This window comes from Macrotis lagotis, chromosome X, assembly GCF_037893015.1.
Source record: "Macrotis lagotis isolate mMagLag1 chromosome X, bilby.v1.9.chrom.fasta, whole genome shotgun sequence".
Lineage (NCBI taxonomy): Eukaryota > Metazoa > Chordata > Mammalia > Peramelemorphia > Peramelidae > Macrotis > Macrotis lagotis.
In genome coordinates, this window is record NC_133666.1 from 351,704,828 (window position 1) to 351,725,798 (window position 20,971).

Here is a 20,971-nt window from a genome sequence, read left to right on the forward strand (position 1 = left end):
GTTTATATTTTTATATTCCCTGTCACCATAGTATCTTTCTACAATCAGGTTTTTTTCCCTGCCGTTTGCTCTTTTTCCAGCCTTTTTTCTTGACCTTTTAACACTATATTAAAGTGGGGCTCTTCTTCTTCTTCTTCTTCTGGAGTGGAGGGGATTCTACCCCAAGCTTCATATTTTTATGCAGCTGGTTTAAGAGGCAATTCTTTGGACCTCTAAATTTTCAGTTCTTCCAAGGTGGTATGATCTAGGGAGAGGTGTGATTATTAATCTCCTGGCCTGTGATCTGGTCTGAGTGACCACAAGAACTCTTTTTTTTTTTGTCCAAGAACTGTGACACTAAATCCTGGGGACTGCAAGTTCTGGTATGCTAGGGATTGTCCTTCCCCTGAAAATGAGACACAAGATTGTCACCTAGATCCATGTATAGGAAATGCAATAGAATTCTGCCCCCATTACCAAAAAAGGATGTCAAAAGTTAAGTCATCAGTCTGACTTTCTCCTCCATACCCTTCTGGGTTCATTGGCCAGATATGACTGTAGATGACCCTGAGTGTAAGGCAATCAGGGTTAGTGCCCACCAATCAAAATTCCAAAAAATTACTTTAATGAGTTAGAAAAAAATTGTAAGTAAATTCATATGGAGAAATAAAAGTCAAGAATTTCCAGGGATTTAATAAAAAAAAGTGCAAAAGAAGGTGGCTTAGCCCCACCAGAACTAAAATTATATTAAAAAGCATCAGTCATCAAAATTATATGATAGTGGCTAAAAAATAGAGTGGTAGATCAGTGGAACAGAATAGGTGCAACAGAGATAGCAGGAAATGATTATAGTAATCTGCTGTTTGATTAGCCCAAAGAGCACAAAAGATAACCCAAAGTTAAGTTAGTGTCTGAGGCTGACTTCAGGGTCAGCACTCTACCTACTGTGCCATCTAATTACCTATTCAGTATGGTACTGTGCTAGTGTCTCCCTTGTCACTAAGTCAATTCCGAAGTTCATAAGAGAGACCTTGAGATTAAGTAGTACTAAATACATGTAGAAATGAATATCAGGAAAGGAAAAGAAGAATATTGGTGATTTAGAGAGGTCAGAGAATTCATTAAAAAGAAATGCAATTTGAAATGAGTTGATTTAATTTCAACTTATTCTAAAGATGAGCAGACTGACTAAGTAGAGATCCCAATGGAAGAAATTCCAGGCTGAAGAAATATCAGGAGTAATAAAATATTTTGAATTTTTAAAAAGATCTCTATATAGGGGGCAGCTAGGTGGCTCAGTGGATGAAGCACTGGCCCTGGAGTCAGGAGTACCTGGGTTCAAATCCTGTCTCAGACACTTAATAATTACCTAGCTGTGTGGCCTTGGGCAAGTCACTTAACTCCTTTTGCCTTGCAAAAAAACCTAAAAAAAAAGATCTCAATCTAAAAACTCTGTCTACAGAGTTTCTAAATGTTAAGGGAAAATAAATGCATTTTAAAATTTACTCCATAAGCATTATTTGAGAAATTTTTATTCTTATGCTTTACCTTTTCCAAAATTTTTAAAATTTCTCAAACTAAAGAAACCAAACTGAATTGGATCCTTGAGAAAAAAAAGAATATTAAGGATAAAAAAGAAAGAAAACATAAAAAATCTCTTGGTCTCCAAATTCTTATTTTTAATTAAAATGAAAAAATGAATAAAAGGGAATAGATTTGTCTAAATTGAGAAAACAGGTTCATGAAAGACTATGAATCCTTGAACTACCTTGCAAATGACAACATATATTTGATAAAAATCAACTTCTTTTCTTGGGGATAACATTGTTTTTCCTACAACTTGCAATAAGACTACATGAGGATGCATCAAATTCCCCTCTTCTTGGGACATAGGTAGTAGATATAAGGTGCAAAATGAAACATTTTTATCTACATCCAATGTATAGATTAAATTTGCATGATTGTATTTATTTTTGCACAGTAGGGCTTTGATTGGATAGGAAAGGAAAAGTGAATTAGCTTTAGTGGTACTAAAGTAAAAAAAGAGGAAAAGAGTGTTAATGAATTATTAAAATATAAACAAGAGAAACAGAAAGAAGATCATAAAGAAGTAGAAACTAGTAAGGTAGTACTGAAGCTACCATAAAAAAATCTTAATTACACTAAAACAAAGTTGTTCACCGTAGAAGTTCATATTTTCATATGTAGTTCTCCTTTACTATTCTTAGCATATGAAATGTCCCTATTGACTGAGTCTCATAAAAATTAATCTTCACTATTCAAAGTAACTTCAGACAATATAAAATACCTGGGAGTCTATCTGCCAAGGCAGACTCAGATACTCTATGAAAATAACTACAAAACACTTCTCTCACAGAATCAGAATTAAATAACTGGGCAAATATCAACTGCTCATGAATAGGCTGAGCTAATATAATAAAAATGACAATTCTACCTCAATTAAATTACTTATCTATGGGGCGGCTAGGTGGCGTAGTGGATAAAGCACCAGCCTTGGAGTCAGGAGTACCTGGGTTCAAATCCGGTCTCAGACACTTAATAATCACCTAGCTGTGTGGCCTTGGGCAAGCCACTTAACCCCATTTGCCTTGCCAAAAACCTAAAAAAAATTACTTATCTAGTGCCCTACCAATCAAAATTCCAAAAAATTAATGTTAGAAAATATTATAAATACAATCATATGAAGAAATAAAAAGTCAAGAATTTCCAGGGATTTAATGGAAAAAGTGCAAAAGAAAGTAGCTTAACCCTATCAGATCTAAAATTATATTATAAAGCATCAGTCTTCAAAACTGTTATTGGCTAAAATATAGAGGGGTGGATCAGTGTAATAGACTAGGTAAAACAGAGATAGCAGGAAGCAATTATAGGAATCTGCTGTTTGATAAACTCAAAGAACTCAGCTTCTGGGCTTAAAAACTCTCTCTTCAATAAAAATTGATGAGAAAATTAGAAGTTAGTATGGCAGAAACTTGGATTAGACCAACACCTCACACCCTATACCAAGATAAGATCAAAATGGGTACAAGATTTAGGCATAAAAGATAACTAGGAGACCAAGGAATCAAATCTATGGAAAGCGAAGTAGTTTATGACTAAGGACAAGATGGAGAACATCATTAAAAACAAATTAGATATTGATTACATTAAATTAAAAAGCTTTTCCACAAACAAAACCACTGTAACCAAGATCAAAAGAAATGTAGTAAATTGGGAAACCATTTTTTCAACTGGTATTTCTGACAAAAAACTCATTTCTAAAACATACAGAGAACTGAGTAAGATTTATAAACAAAAAACAAGCCATTCCCCAATTGACAAATGGTGAAAGAATATGCAAATACAATTTACAGATGAGGAAATCAAATCAATCCATAGTTATATGAAAAATTGCTCTAAATCATTACTTGTTAGAGAAATGCAAATTAAAGCATTTCTGAGGTATCACCTCACATCTCTCAGACTAGCCAATGTGATTAGAATGGACAATGATCTATGCTGGAAGGGATGGTCCAAAAACTGGAACACTGATGCATTGTTAGTGGAGCTGTGACCTCAGCCTACCTTTCTGGAGAGCAATTTGGAATTATATCGAAAGGGCAATCAAAATGTGCATACTCTTTGATACAGCAATAGCACTACTAGATCTATACCCTGAAGAGATCATGAAAAAGAATAAAATATCACTTGTACAAAAATATTCATAGCAGCCCTGTTTGTGATGGCAAAGAATTGGAAACTGAGTGAATGTCCATCAATTGGGGAATGCCTGAACAAACTGTGGTATATGCATGTCATGGAACACTATTGTTCTATTAGAAACCAGGAGGAATGGGAATTCAGAGAAACCTGGAAGGATTTGCATGAACTGATAATGAGTGAGATGAGCAGAATCAGAAGAACATTGTATACCCTAACAGCAACATGGAGGTGATGATAATGGACTTGCTCATTTCATCAGTGCAACAATCAGGGACAATTTTAGGGTATCTGAGATGGAGAATATCATCTGTATCCAAAGAAAGAATTGTGGAGTTTAAACAAAGACCAAAACTATTACCTTTAATTTTAAAAAATGGCATTTTACTATGTAATTTTGTTATTACCTATTTTTTAGTTTTTTTCCTTAAGGATATGATTTCTCTCAACACATTCAATTTTGATCAATGTATAGCATGGAAACAATGTAAAGACTATCAGACTGCCTTCTGTATGGGGTGGGGGAAGGGAAATGAGATTGGGGAGAAAATTGTAAAATTCAAAAAACAAAAATTGATCTACATACAAAGTTAAAAAATACAGACTATGTTAAATATCAGAGCACAAAATGCTTGCAATATTGAGTAATAACAAATTAAATCAGAGAGACTTACTGAGCACTCTAAAAATGTTTTCTAAATATCCTTCAATATTCATTGATGTCCAGTTCAGTGAAATTAAGCCAGGTTGGATAGCTTCATCTACTTTTGCCAAATGAGGAACCATCAATTGTTCAATGGCAGGTCGGATTTTTGATTTCACTCTCTTAAATTCTTCCAGCATCATCTGAAATGAAATAGTTTTAAAGAGCAATTAATGCTGTAAAAATTTACCTCTAAATTCCTGTAGAATTTATCATCCTGTATTTTGTGTTCCTGCCCCTCCTCTTACAATTTATTTGAGTTATAATCTGGGATTGAGTCATTAAACTATTCAGTTTTGGATTGTTGTTGTTTTTGAATGCATGCTTAGATATTTCACTAAATTATCATAATTCTTAAAATTCAAATAACTTAAAAATACTTCTTGTCTTTGCTTTAGGGTCTGATAGCATTCCCTTTCCATCAGATATGTTTAGCAGAAGCTGTGTAAAAGGTTTTTTCCACTCTTTAAGAAGCCCTTGTTAGATCCTCAGCTTAACATCTACCTCCTTTTTTAAGCTATTCTGGTAATCTGTCTCTGATTTATCATGTTAACATTTTCACAAGTTGTCTCTAATTGTGATGTGGGCTTGGCCAGATATGGTTTAATTAATCATCAACAATTTATACTTGTGTATGCTTGATATGGATCAGGATAGAAAAAGGGATAAAGAGGGACTTCAGGATAGGGAAAGGGCCATAGATAGGAACTAGACCTGTGATTTTATGAGTGCCAGGTGTTTTTGTAGAGGGATTCCATCTACCAATTCAGGTCAGCCTATTTTCTGCATCTTATATTCTTGGAAAATTGCCTAAAACTCTGAGAAGTTTATTAACTTGCCTAGAGCCACATAGCTAGAACATCAGAAGCAAGACTTGAACCATGATATTCCTTACTAATGGGTCAGTTCTTTATTCCACTATATCTTCTCTGTCCAGGTCTCTGGTCTTGCAAAAGTCTGCCACTTCCTTTCTTATACTTCCATGTGCAATTATTTTTCTTATAAATTTTTTGTAGAAATGAGGAAGAAGATAGATGGGTGGCTGATCTTCTTTTAGTCACTTTTTAAAAATAATAATAAGTTCCAATATTTATCCCTTAAAACCATCAAAATTGCATTGGCTCTAGTACAGCAGCTATTTCACATAGCCTAGGACTAGTCCAATGGTTCATTCCTTTTTATCTTCAATGCCATTTCCATTTCTCAAAAGCTTCAGTAAAGAATTTCTACTATTTTTCATGATGGAAGGAGATTATAAAAACTTAAAAGAACTATTTCCATTTTCTGAGTATTTGTTATCCTTCCAGTTTCATTGGTTCTTTTCAATCAATTGTTGCTTGAAGCTTTATCAGGACATTCTGAGGTAACTAGATTGTCCAATGGAGAGAAAGTAGGATTTGAAGTTGGGAAGACCTAATTTCAAATCCAGACTCACTTAGAAGTTGTGTAACATTAGGCAAGCATTCTAACCTTTCTGTGTCTCAGTTTAGTAATCTGGAATATGTGACTAATAATAATAGTACCTGCCTCATATTTCTGTTGTATTGCTCAAAAGAAATAATGAACATAAAATGCTTTGTAAAAGCTTTATATGAATGCTCTCTTTAATCTTCCTGCATCCTTTTATATAAAATATTTTTAATTCAGAGTTTAATTCTCTCTGCTTAGTAAGAAGATCAAGAGTGTTCTAAACTGTTTTGAACTTGTTATTGTAATAATTAATTTGCATCAAGTAAACACTTATGAAATGGCTAAAATTGGTGTAAATGTGCACTGTTCCCCCATTTATCACTTTTCATTATTCATGGATCATTTAAACAGGTAAAATAAGAGTTGTTTTAATCACACAACATATATTTATCTCAGTTTTATTAAGCTATTTTTGAAATAAGTTTTACTTTATCTAAAACAATTCAATGTTCTGTCTTCACATACAGTTGATTTAAGAATTTCCTTCATATCAGTAATGAGTCATTTCCAATGTGTTAATATAGAATCTCATTTTTATTGTTTCTTTGTGCATACTGCATCATGTTCCCTTTTTCTCAAAGAAAGTATTTAGGATTTATAGGTATGTAGCTTCTTTGGAATCTACATGTATTTGGCCTCTCTCATTTCTTAATTCTGACAGTTATTTTCAAGCATAATTTCTTTGCTATCCTTACCTACACCTACATTAAAGTCACAGGCATAAAAGTCATCAAGTATTAGAGAATATGTTGATCTAATTTGGACAGGTTTTTTTGTGTTTTTCTTATGTCTCTACATTCTCTATCTCTATAATGAATATTCATCCATAAGATGCAATTATTTTTCATGATTTTTTTTCAAATACTTGTTAGTAGTACTGTAATATAAGATGAGCTAATGTCCTATAAAATGGAGTTTCTTGGTGCCTTTGGAGACCTGATAAAAACCAATATTACCAACTTCTTAATTTACATCTCAAAAAATCTGGAAGCCATTTATCTACAAGTTCTTTTCATTTTATTGTTTCATTTATAGTAAAAAATCAAGGTTATATGATTCAATAATTCTAATAGTATATCTTTGCATTACTCAATGGAAAAAGACTTTATAACTGGAATGTCAATAACTAAGTGAATATTTAAGGAGGTATAAAAAACTGAAGGATTGTATTCTTGAAAAATATCAATTTGGCAACTGTGCAGAATACAGATAAGGAAAGAGAGAGACTGAATAGAATAAAACCATGTTGGATAATACATGTTGAACAGAGAAGAGAGACCAGGAGAGAACCCCAGGAATACACACACACACACACACACACACACACACACACACACACACACATATGGTTATGCATAAGACACAGAGGAAGATCCTTAGAAGTATTTTCAGACAGTTGGGAAGAGAAATGAAACTAAATAAGGTCACAAAACTAAAGAAGGTGAGAATATCTATAAATAGGCATAGTCATCAATGCCAAATGTTCCAGAGGTCAAAAAGAATGGGCCCTGGAAGGCATAATTAAAATGAGGGAGAGTTATACAGATAGTACTCATCCAACATTGCCCTCCAAAATTTTTTAAAATAAGTCCTCAAATCAAATTCTGGAGTAGTAGAGTCAAAAACAGGTTGAAGTGAGATTTGTCCATTATAAGAGGATATTAGCAGGAGAGATGTGTGATAGCAGCACGAGATTCATCCTGGCTTGAATAGAGTTGATTAGCAACTCTATTTTCCATAAAGAGTTTTGGGTAGAAGTTCCATATCAGGGAAGAGCACTAGTGTTTATAGTTACAGAAGATCAAGGGAGTTACTCACTATTCCAGGGCCAAGAGGATCCTGACACTCACTACTCCTGAAAAGAAGGGGCCCTTCCTGGCTAAAGAGAGCACACACCAGAAGAACAGTGAAAACAAAACCTCTCTCCTGATCATACCACCTTGTAAAGATGAAAAGCATATAGACCTCCAGCATTAGCTCTGAAAACATCAGCAAACAAAAAAGTATAAAGTTTGGAACAATGCCTTCCTTTTCCCAAGTAAGCAGAACTCAAATTTAACATAAAGTCAAACTTAAGAAATAGGGTGGAAAAATGAGAAACAATAATACAAAAGTAACTGACCATAAAAAATACTGTAGTGTCAGGGAAGAGCATGAAATAAACTCAGAAGATAACAATGTGAAAATAACTAAAAGGAAAACTTCAAAGAAAAATTCTAATTGTAACCAACATCAGCAAGAATTCCTAAAAGTGTTGAAGAAATAGATGAATTGTAGAGAAAAATTAGGGGAAAAGAGGAAATGAAAGGGATGCAATAAAATTAGGAAAAAAATATTAACAGTTTGGTAAGAGACACAAAACAATATTGAAGAGAACAACATCTTAAAATAACAGAATTGGGAGGGCAGCTAGGTGGCACAGTGGATAAAGCATCAGCCCTGGAGTCAGGAATACATGGGTTCCAATCTGGTCTCAGACACTTAATAATTACCTAGCTGTGTGGCCTTGGGCAAGCCACTTAACCCCATATGCCTTAACAAAAAAACCTAAAAAAAAACCAGAATTGATAAGTCAATGTCTTTCAAACAAACTGTGGTATATGTATGTCATGGAACACTATCATTCTATTAGAAACCAAGAGGGATGAGAATTCAGAGAAGCCTGGAAGAATTTGCATGAACTGATGCTGAGTAAGATGAGCAGAATGAAAAAAACATTGTAAACCCTAACAGCAAAATGGGGGTGATGATCAACCTTGATAGATTTGCTCATTACATCAGTGCAACAATCAGGGACAATTTGGGGCTATCTACAATGGAGAATACCATCTGTATCCAGAGAAAGAATTGTGGAGTTTGAACAAAGACTAAAGACTATTCCCTTTAGTTTAGAAAAAAAAGTTATCTTATTATATAATTTTGCTATCTTTTATACTTTATTTTTTTCCTTAAGGATATGATTTCTCTCATCACATTCAGCTTAGAACAATGTATACAATTGATACAATGTAAAGACTTACAGACTTCCTTCTGTGGGGGGGTAAGAGGGAGAGAAGCAAGATTAGGGGAAAAATTGTAAAACTCAAAATAAATAAAATCTTCCTTAAAAAACAGAATTGATCTAACGGTAAAAGAGGCACAAAAATTACTGAAGGAAAGAGCTCCCTAAAAAAAAGCAGAATTGAACAAATAGAAAAAGAAGCACAAAAGCTCACTGAAGAAAATAATTCCTTAAAAATTAGAATTGGGCATGAGGAAGTTAATGACTCCATGAGAATCAATGAAACAAATATCTCATCAAAAAACAACTGTCATAGACAATAAATCCAGGAGAGATAATTTAAGAATTATAGGCTCTTAAAGGCATGATCATAAAAAGGAGCCTAGATATCATAGTTTAAAAAATTATCAAGGAAAACTGCCCCAATAACACAAATCAGAGGGTAAAATAGACATTGAAAGAATTCATTGATCACCTCCTAAAAGAGATCCCAAAAATGGACATTCCCAGGAATATTATAACCAAATTGCAGAGCACCCAGGTCAAGGAAAAAACACTTTAAGCAGTCAGAAAGAAAAAAATTCAAATATCACTGAGTCACAACCAGGATTACATAGAATTTAGTATTTTACATGTTAAATGAGTAGATAGCTAGGAATATGATATTTTGAAAGGCAAACGAACTAGCATTAGACCTAAGAATAACCTATTCAGCAAAACAACCCTTCAATGAGGAAAAAGAATATTTAATGAAATAGAAAATTTTCAAGAATTCCTGATGAAAAGCCCAGAACTAAATAGAAAATCTGACATTCAAAGAAAATACTAAGAGAAGCATAAAAGGTAATCATAAAATAATAATCATAAAGAACTCAACAAAGTTAAACCATTTGAATCCCTATATGAGAAGATGATACATGTGACAAAAAAAATTTATCATTACTTAGGGCAGTGAGAAAGATATGGATATGAGTCAATTATATTACTATGGTTGCTAAAAAAATGAAGGTAAGAAAGAAGGATACACTCACTAGGAGGTAAAAGGAAAGATAGAATGAGGAAATTTTACTACAAAAAAGAGGTAGACAAGGAAGAATTTTTATAGTGGTGGAAAAATAGGGGAGGGGGGCAGGTAATGATTGAATCTCATCAAAATTGATTCAAAGAGGAAAGAATGTATGTGTGTGTGTGTGTGTGTGTGTGTGTGTGTGTATCCTTGGTTGAGTATAAATCTATCTTACCCAATGGGAAAATAAAAGGGGAAAGGGATAAAAGATGTGTGGGGAGTGAGGGACATAATAAAATGAAAGGCAGAATAAGGGAGCTTGCAGTAAGAAGCAAAACAGACTTCTGAGGAGAAAGAATAAAAAGAAAGAGGAAAATATACACAGAAGAAAATAGGATAAATTGAAATACACAGTATTCATAACTGTGAATGTAAATGGAATAAGCACATCCATAAAATGAAAGCATTTCTATCTTCCAGTTTCTTTGGGATAAAGTCATGGGAGAAGGAACAGAAGAGAGGAAGGACTTGAACTAAATAGAAGAAATATAAATGCGATGGAGGTGATTTGATGGGAAAGTGGGATCAGTATTATACTAATAAAATTATATCAGATTAAATGAAGTTGGGGGCGTTGGAAAAATCTACAAGAAATTGAAGAAAGTTTGAAGTGGGAACAATCTCCAGACCTCGATATTTATCCAGATAATACTTCCTATTTCTCAGAGCAGAAAGAGCATTGAAGTAGCTAGGGACTTAAAGATCTGCATTTTTAATCCAAATTCTGCCACTTATTAACTTTTTTATTTAGTCACTCTAAGCCTCAGTTTCTCCAAAGGTAAGATAAACAAAATATTTTTTGCCCTGTATACTTACTAGAATTTTTATGAGGATCAAATGAGAGCATGTATGTAAAGAACCTTGAAAACTGCAGAGTATTGTAACATAAAACATTTTAATTTCTTAGTCACTAAAACTATGCCTTTAAATATGTGTAAAAGTCAATGAAAAAGAAAAGATAAAATTAAAAGATATTATCTGTTATTTTTATAGATCTAAAATCACCATACCTTCATCTGATTGAAATGCTTCTTGTAAATTTCCCGTTTCTGGTAAAAAGTACGTGCAAATGGTGGGATTTCAAGACCCATCTGTGACATGCACTCTGTTTCTCGAAATAATGTTAATATCTCAAAATCAAAATTCACAAATAATTCTCCTGTTTCTGGAGCTCTTACCAATAAGGAAGCCCCAAGTCCAATCTTAGTTAATTCAGTCTGTTGGAAGAGGAAAAATAATAATAATTTGCAGAGCAAGGGTCACAGAGTATGTTTAATTCAACGATTTCCCAAAAGAATTCTTTTGCATTGTTATCCAAAAAAATCTATAATTTGGTCCTTTCAAACCTCTGAATGAACTGTCACTTGCATAGGTCAATTTTCTATGCATATTATAAACAACAATGAGAACTGATTTCAAATGCTGAAATAAAATATTTTAGGTTTCTTTCCTTTGAGATATCAAGATATGCAAAAATATCACTCCCCACATTAAAGCCTATGGTGTGATGTAGAATTCTCAATTTTCTCCCCTCCCCCCAGGAGTTCTACTCTGGAAATGGGAAATTAAAAGTAAGCTCAACTATTATATTTTAGTTTGGTAGTATTTAATAATACTTCATAATCATTTTATTCATTCTAATACATATGGTGTTTCAGACTCTAAAACATATTTTTTTACTGTACTAAACCATGCTGACTTTTACATTAAATTCATAGAAATCATCAATTATTAGAGTATATATTGACTTAATTTTAACTGGCTTAATTTTTTGTAGATTCTATTTAATTCCTTTCCCTCTGTTATAGTCATCCATAACATGAAATTATTTCAAACTTGTTTTTTTTTATCAGTTTATCACCAATACTCAATTTGAGATGAGCTAATAGTCCAGGAAATTATGTTTTTGTTGTGCTTGGACACATGATAAAATCAACTTCACCAATACCTTAATTTGCTTCTCAAAAAGCTTAAGACCTCTCTGAAGAATAAAATACTCTCATCTATCCTCTTCTTAGTTTTCCTCCTCCCTATCTCACCATTCCCTCTTAGTTTCCCAGTTTATCACATATTACTTCCCTTCACTCTATGCTCCACATGAATTGACCTATAAAATATATATATATGCATTATATATTTATATACATCATATACATATATATGTATGTATATATATGTATGTGTATATATATTTGTATATATACATATATACGTACATATATATATATATATATATATATATATATATATATATATATATATATTAGGAGGGGTTTTTTTGGCAAGGCAATGGGGTTAAGTGGCTTGCCCAAGGCCACACAGCTAGGTAATTACAAAGTGTCTGAGGTCGGATTTGAACTCAGGCATTCCTGACTCCAGAGCTGGTGCTCTATCCACTGTGCTACCTAGCCGCCCCCGATATATATTTTTTATATTCAACATTCCATCTCCAAATGCTATGCCTTTGCAAAGGCTGTCCCCCATAACCTGGAATGTTTCTTTTCACATGTCCCTGCACATAAAATGACTCTTACTTAAAGAGAATTCTTCTATTTTGCCTTCCACTTATACCTATTCCCAAAAGCTATGCTCTCTCCTCTCTTCTCTCTCTCTCTCTCTCCCTCTCCTGTCACTTGATGACTTCACAAGCTTCCATGGGTTTAATAATCACTATGCATGAAATAACTTTAAGTGGGGGTGGCTAGGTAGCACAGTGGATAGAGCACCAGCCCTGGAGTCAGGAGTGCCTGCATTCAAATCTGGCCCCAGACACTTAATAATTACCTAGCTGTGTAGTCTTGGTCAATCCACTTAAACCCATTGCCTTGAAAAAAACTAAAACAAATTTTTAAATAGTTTTAATTATTTAACCACAAATAATTGATTTATCCCTAAAAGCTTCTTGTTTGCCTGATGCATTTTTTGTTGATCAGTCATTACTGATATATCTAATTGTTTGGAACCTAGTTTAGGTTTTTCTTGGTAAAGACACTGGAGAGGTTTGCCATTTTCTTCTCCAGATCATTTTATATGCAACAGCAACTAAGGAAAGTGAGGCAAATGAGTAAAGCAACTTGCTCAGGATCATACAACCAGTAAGTATCTGAAATTGGAGTTGAACACAGGAAGCAGAGCCTTCCTGTCTCGAGGAGCCTGCCTATCTTCAGGTCCTGCAATCTGTCCACTGTGCCACTTACTGCTCTATATGTAATGATAATAAAAACCAAAATTTAACATAACTCCTCCCCAAAATACAAAAAAAAGTTCATATACATGCAAGTTCCATGCTTTTCTGTGTCTCACTGTTTGAGCAACTAAGCAGAAAAATAAATTTGGTCTTACTTGTTGAAGCCATGCCCTGTGATAGAGAATCTCAAATTCCAAGAGAATTTTTGCCATCTTATTGTATTTCCGGACTATGTGCTTGGCTTTTGCTGTCTTAAGCACATTTGGATGCTGTTGGAAAATAAGCATTGGTTGCTGAATTCTGCAAAAGAGGTGTCGGGCCCACAGGATCTTTCCAGCTACAGGGGGTTGGTCACGAGCCAAAGGAGGGTCACTTTTCTGTTTGGTGTATAATTTGGAGATCATCTCAATGTCAGCCCCATAGTTCTCAAGAATCATCTGATACTTTTCATCAGTACCAAGGTTAGGAATATTCAAGCTAATAATAAAAATGATATTTTAGAATAAAATCAAAGATGTTATCAATATCTCAAAATTTTGAAATCACATGATTCATATGACTATTCTGTGTATTAGGATGAATTAGTTGCAAAATATTTTTTGAAATAAGTCAAAATCATCATAAATTATAGACAGAACTATAGACAATAATGAAGTGTTGTTTTTCTTTTTTCTTAAACTTGTAAATGTTTGGAAATAATCTAGAGATATGCACAAAGGTTTCCATAGTCATAGAATGTTGCATATTTGTGGAAAGAAATACACTGAATCTGTTAACACATACAGAATTTTCTCAATAAATATGTACTTCAATAACAGTAATGATACTTTTAAAGTTGGTTAAATTTTAAAGAAACTGTATTTGGATACTAAAGTTTTATTTTTTAAAAATCATAATCTGATATTTTGATGCCTCTCTCTTTTCATCAGTATGGACATTTCCAACATCAGTTCAACTACAGCCTTCATGCCTTTTTATTCTGTGAGATTTTCTTCTCGGAACTGAAATTTTCCATATGTGTTGTCTATAAAACTCTTCAGAGCAGGAGCATCTTTACCTTGTATTTCCTCACATCTTCCAGCTTAGCAAAGTAATTTTCGCTTAGTAAGCTTTTAATAAATATCTCATTCATTCAGACAGTCAGTCATTAATTCCTCAGTCTGTCCATGAATACTCCAAAGAGAAGCTAACCAAAAACCTGTAGAATTTTCTCTCTTTTAATATGCCCTTGATGCCAGTATACCACTTGGACTGTCCATTTGTTGTATCTCATGATTATTATTATTATGTGATTAATTAAAACATGTAATTAAATGGAAAAATGAATAACTGAACAATTGTGTTCCAGATACAGTATTCATCACCAAAAAAATTTTCCCTCTCTGAGGTCGGTATATCTTTAAAGTACAAAAGTCAATTTATCTTTAAAAGAAAAAGCTGAAGTAAATCCTCTAATCTTAACATTTGGTTTACTATATGAACTTCTAACATCTGATGAATAATAAGGTGGAAGAGAAGAATAAACTCTAATTCTCCTGTCCATATTTTTTTGCATATCACTGTTTGCATATTGTCTCCCTCATTAAATTATGATTCCTTTGAAGGCAAAAATTGTTTTTGCATTTCTGTGTGTGCCCAGATCTTGGGACAATGCCTAGCATATAGCCTAATGAAAGTCACTTAAAGAAAATATTTGCAAGATTTTCTTGGGGATATCTATGAAAAATGAGTAACTTAATTCCACAGATAGGAGAAAGGTTTGATAGAAAATGCATCTTCCAGAAAAACAGATTAGTAAGAGAAGCCAGTGATCTTTTGACTAAAGCAAAGGCTCTCTTTAAGAGTTCATTATCTGTCAAACCTAAGCCTTCTATTTCAGGAGAAAAGATGGTCATATAACTAAATAGGAAACTCTTCAAATTGTAACACCATTAGAGAGAATATACTTAGCCAGAAATAATGGACACACATGATGTATCTGTGACTCTGATAGAATTATTTAAAAACAATATCGCCTTAAAAGGGGGGACAATAAAAACAAGGGAGGATGGAGGAGACTGAATGGGAGTAAATCCCATTACATAAAGAGGTACAAGGGCCCTATTGCAATAGAGGTGAAGAAAAAAGGAGGTGAGAACCACCTGAAACTTACTCTCATCAGATTTAGCTTAAAGTTAACATATACACACACAATCAGAAACTTATCTGGAGAGGGGGGTGGAAAAGGCGAACTAACAGAAGGAAGGAAAGGAAGAAGGGGCAGAGGAAAAGGGGAAAGAAAAGGGAGGTGTTTAATACAAGGACAAATCTAAGGTGGTGGTATTCAGAAACAAAATACTGGGAAATATGGATTAAGTGAAAAAAAGGGAAAAATACAAACAAAGGGAAGACAGCATGGAGGACAATAAAGAGTTAGTAAATAAAGAGTTAGTAATTATAATTTTGAATGTGAATGGTATGAACTCTCACATAAAATGTAAGAGAATAGTAGAGTGGATTAAAAAACAGAATCCTACAATATGCTGATTACAAGAAATTCATCTGAAGCAGAGAGACACATATAGAGCAAGGTTGGAGCAAAATATATTTTGCTTCAGTTGAAATGAAAAAAAGCAGGGGTAGCAATCTTTATTTCAGACAAAGCAGCTGCAAACATAGATCTCATTAAAAGATATAAGGAAGGAAATTATATCCTCCTTAAAGGTACCATAAACAATGAAGCAATTTCAACTCTAAATAACTATGCACCAAGTAGTATAGATTTCATATTCTTAGAGGAGAAGTTGAATGAGTTACAGGAAGACATAGACAGCAAAACTCTATTGGTGGGAGACCTCAACCTCCCGTTCTCAAATTTAGATAAATCTAACCATAAAATTAACAAGAAGGAAATTAAGAAGATAAATAGATTGTTAGAGAACCTAGGCATCACAGACCTTTGGAGAAAACTGAATAGGCATAGAAAGGAATATACTTTTTTTTCTGCAGTACATGGCATTTACACAAAAATAGACCATTTACTAGGGCATAAAAAAAACTAATAAATGCAGAAAGGCAAAAAATAGTTAATACATCCTTCTTAGATCATAATACAATATAAATTACATGCAATTATGGGCCAGGGAGAGATCCTAAAATTAATTGGAAATGAAATAACCTCATTTTAAAGAATGAGTGAATCAAACAACAAATTATAGAGAAAATTAATGATTTCATCCTAGATAATGACAATAATGAGACAACATACCAAAACTTATGGGACCCAGCCAAAATATTTATTAGAGGATATATTATATCTTTAACTACTTACATGAATAAAATAAAGAGAAAATCAATGAACTAAGCATACAACTAAAAAATTAGAGAAAACAAATTAAAAACCCCTAATTAAATATCAAATTAGAAATTCCGAAAGTTAAAGGAGAAATAAATAAGACCAAGAGCAAGAAAACTATTAAACTAATAAATAAAACAAAGAGTTGGTTCTATGAAAAAATTTGATAAAGTTATGGTTAATTTGATTAAAAAATAAAGGAAAACTAAAATTTTTAGTATCATAAATGAAAATGGTGAACTCACCACCAATGAGGAGGAAATTAAACTAATAATTCAGAATTATTTTTCCCAACTCTATGAAATGGATGAATATTTACAAAAATATAAGTTAACCAGATTAAAAGAAGAGGAAATTAAATACCTAAATAACCCTATCTCAGAAAAAGAAATTCAACAAGTCATTATTGAACTCCCTAAGAAAAAAATCTCCAGGGCCAGATGAATTCACAAGTGAATACTCTCAAACATTTAAGGAACGATTGGTTCCAATTCTATTTAAACTCTTTGAAAAAACAGAAGAAGATAAAACTCCTCCTTGGATAATATACTATGACTAAGTAAGATTTACCCCACAAGTGCAGTGTTGGTTCAACATTAGGAAAACTGTTAATATAACTAACTGTATCAATAGCAAACCTATCAGAAATCATATGATTATATCACTTGATACTGAAAAAGGCTTTGTCAAAATACAGCATCCATTCCTACTATACAGACTAGAGTGTAGGAATAAATGGATTGTTCCTTAGACTAATAAACAGTATCTATCTGAAACTATCAACATGCATTATATGCAATGGGGATAAGCTAGAGGCATTCCCAATAAGATCAGGGGTGAAATAGCGATGCCCACTACCACCACTACTATTCAATATTGCGTTAGAAATGTTAGCTTCAACAATAAGAGAAGAAAAAGAAATTGAAGGAATTAGAATTGGGAAAGAAGAGATAAAACTCTCTTTTGCAGATGACATGATGGTATACCTAGAGAATCCTAAAAATCATCTAAAAACTACTAGAAGCAGGGCAGATAGGTGGTATAGTAGATAAAGCACTGGCCTTGGAGTCAGGAGTACCTGGGTTCAAATCGGTCTCAGACACTTAATAATTACCTAGATGTGTGGCCTTGGGCAAGCCACTTAAGCCCATTTGCCTTGCAAAAAACCTAAAAGAAAACTACTAGAAGCAATTAGTAATTTTAGCACAATTGCAGAATATAAAATAAAACTGCAAAAATCTTCAACATTTCTATATATGACTAGCAAGATACAGCAGTAAGAGCTAGAAAGAGAAATCCCATTCGAAATGGCTTCAGGCAATATAAAATACTTGCGAGTCTACCTGCCAAGGCAGACTCAGAAACTTTATGAAAACAACTACAAAACACTTCTCTCACAAAAAAAAAAATCAGATTTAAATAACTGGGCAAAAACAACTGCTCATGGATTACAAAAACTGTTCACGGATAGGCTGAGTTAAAAATAATAAAAATGACTATTCTATTTAAATTAAATTACTTATTTAGTGCTCTGCAAATCAAAATTCCAAAAAAATTACTTTAATGAGTTAGAAAAAAGTAAATAAATTCATATGGAGAAATAAAAAGTCAAGAATTTCCAAGGATTTAATGAAAAAAAGTGCAAAATAAGGTGGTTTAGCCTTACAAGCTCTAAAATTATATTATAAAGCATCAGTCATCAAAACTATCTGGTATTGGCTAAAAAATAGAGTGGTGATTCAGTGGAATAGACTAGATACAAAAAAAGAGAGCAGGAAATGATTATAGTAATCTGCTGGTTGATAAACCCAAAGAGTCTAGCTTCTGGGATGAAAATTTTCTCATTGATAAAAACTGTTGGGAAAAACTGGAAATTTGTATCACAGAAACTTGGAATAGACCAACATTTCACACCCTATACCAAAATAAGATCAAAATGGTATAGGATTTAGACATAAAAGAAAATATTATAAGCAAACTAGATCAAGGAATAGTTTGACCAACAGATCTATGGAAAGTGAAGCAGTTTATGACCAAAGAAGAGATGGAAAATAACATTAAAACAAACTAGATAATTTTGATTACATTATATTAAAAAAGATTTTGCATATACAAAACCACTATAACCAAGATCTAAAAGATATAGTAAATTCTCTTATTATGTAATTTTGCTATCTGTTTTACTTCATTTTTTTCCTTAAGGATAATACATTCAATTTGGATCAATATATAGTATGGAAACATTGTAAAGACTATCAGACTGCCTTCTTGTGGCAGGAGCAGGGAGGGAAGCAAGATTTTGGGGAAAATTGTAAAATTTAAAAATAAATATATTTTAAATAAAGAATAAGAATACCATTCCATTATGTGAGAACATGTACTTGATCATCTAACTCCATGTGTAGTAATCTTAGCAGTTTAGCACTGTACTATCAGGGAAAACTTTTGACATTGTCCCCTGATTGTGGCTATTTCAGAACTAAAAAAAGTGAAAATAAAAATAAAATCTCAGGCAATATTTTGTGATTAATTAGTTTTAGTTAGCTAAATGAACTATTTATCATTTACCACACACCAGGTCTATCATACAAATCATTATGTGTTAACTTATTTTTGTGGTATTTTATCTTATTCATAAAGTACAACTATGTTTCACGTATGCTTTTATTTATCTTTATACTTTGCTGCTCATGCAGCATGCTTGCTTGCTCGCTCACAATTTTATAAGATTTAGTGCTGATCAAAAACTAGGGGATCTAGTGCTGACTTCAAAGTTACTAATTAGGCAATGTTTGGTAAGTCCTTTATCTTCTTTGAAATCCATTTTATTCATCTGTAAAAGGAAGAGGTTTGAATTCATTTCTATGAGTCTTCCCAGATCTAAAGATCTCTGATTTTATCCAGGCTTTTCTTTTTTCTTTTTTCTTTTTTAGCTTTTCTCAAATGGGTTAAAAATAGGTTATCTAGGAAGTTGGAGAAGTCCAGGATAGAGTGGGGAGGAATAGGAGAAAACAAATGTGTCAATTTTTGTTTCTTTCTCATTAGAAAAGAAAAAAAGAAGCTGTGTTAACCTCTTTGATGTTATTCTTATTATGCTTCTAAAGATCACTTGAGAAAATCATTTCATATTTCTTTTTACCTTTCAAATTTCTTCAACATCATCAATCCTCGCTCTGTGTTTTGAATATTTTCAAATGTGATATCCATGAATACCTGTAATTGATTCTAAAATAAAAGAAAACCCATTCATGAACATGAAAAGCTTTGAAAATTTGATACTACTGCAACAGTCACAAGCTGATATTAATGTATTTCTGAGAAGTCATGATCTCAATTTTAAGTACAAAATGACTACTAATCAATTATGTCAATCAATTTTTAACAAAATTTTCTAAACAGGATTAAAGCAAGTAATCCTCAATACAGTTCACTGAGATAACCTCATGCTTGATGCTATGCCTTATTACTTAAGAGAGCCACTAGGCACAAGTGCAGATCTAGGTAAGAGAAAAGGTAATTACCTAGTTAGAAAAGCTCTATTGCAGTGAAATTTGGAATCAAAAAGCACAGAGTCACAGACTATTGCATAATGCACGAAGGCACTTTCCTTGTGAGCTACTTCAGAGAAGGTCTTATAAAGAAATGTCAGGTCTGTCATCCTGAGTTATATTTTCGCTCATTAATTATATCATTAATAAGTAAGGTAGAGAGGGGAAAGAAAAAATTGGGGTGGAGGGAGAGGAAAAGAGAAAAAGGACAAGAGATATGCAAACAGAGACAGACAGACATGCTAAAACAGAGTTTAATGAAAAATAACCTATGATTGAATCAAGTAATTGGGCTGTATCTACTTTTTTTTTCTGTACCACAGAATAGAATTAAAGAATATGTAGATAGAGAGTTGCCCTCAGAAAAAAGAAGACCTGAATTTTAGTCTTATGCAGCATTGCCCTGCCCTCAAGCAGTTTACATTCTAATCGGGGAGATAAGTAGGCATCATGTTTTTTTTTTAAAGGGGACAAATTTGTGACCTTATAGTAATCTCTTGATAGTCTAAATTGTCAGTATGGTGTTTTATATATAAATAATCTGTTGACAGAAAGATTAGCTAAGTCTATCACTCAATGGTCCAATTGATTATACAGTAAGTTTTATGATGATGACTCTTCTGTCTCACAATGAACTAATCATCAGTATAGTAATATTTGGCAACAAGGTTTCAACAGAAGGGCAAAGCTCTGCCCAGTATTACTGCAACACCAAGGTGCCTCCATTACATGGGAGGGACCACATGCAAATGGTCAAGGCTTCCACTTTGTATCCAGACCAACACCAGTAGTCCTATTGCCTATACTAGCAAGTCATGGGTGTAGACAATTATGTAAGAGGCAGTGAGAAGGCTATCTTCACACAATATTCCTCTCACTTTAAAAAACATAATGTGTATGTCATATAATTCACTTGACATCATAGTCTTTTTCAGTGATGGAGGACAATGATCAATAACTCAA

General features: G+C 33.0%; 1 protein-coding gene across 1 annotated transcript in view; it reads right to left on the reverse strand.

Moving 5' to 3' along the window:
• The window catches only part of DNAH5 (dynein axonemal heavy chain 5), a 302,769-nt gene that overhangs the window by 224,834 nt on the left and 56,964 nt on the right, over positions 1-20,971 (reverse strand). The window contains exons 13-16 of the mRNA XM_074202020.1: positions 19,600-19,685; positions 13,282-13,603; positions 10,950-11,156; positions 4,374-4,545 (exon numbers count right to left, since the gene is read on the reverse strand). Coding sequence (XP_074058121.1) covers positions 4,374-4,545; positions 10,950-11,156; positions 13,282-13,603; positions 19,600-19,685 — 787 coding nt within the window. The remainder of the gene's footprint in view (positions 1-4,373; positions 4,546-10,949; positions 11,157-13,281; positions 13,604-19,599; positions 19,686-20,971) is intronic.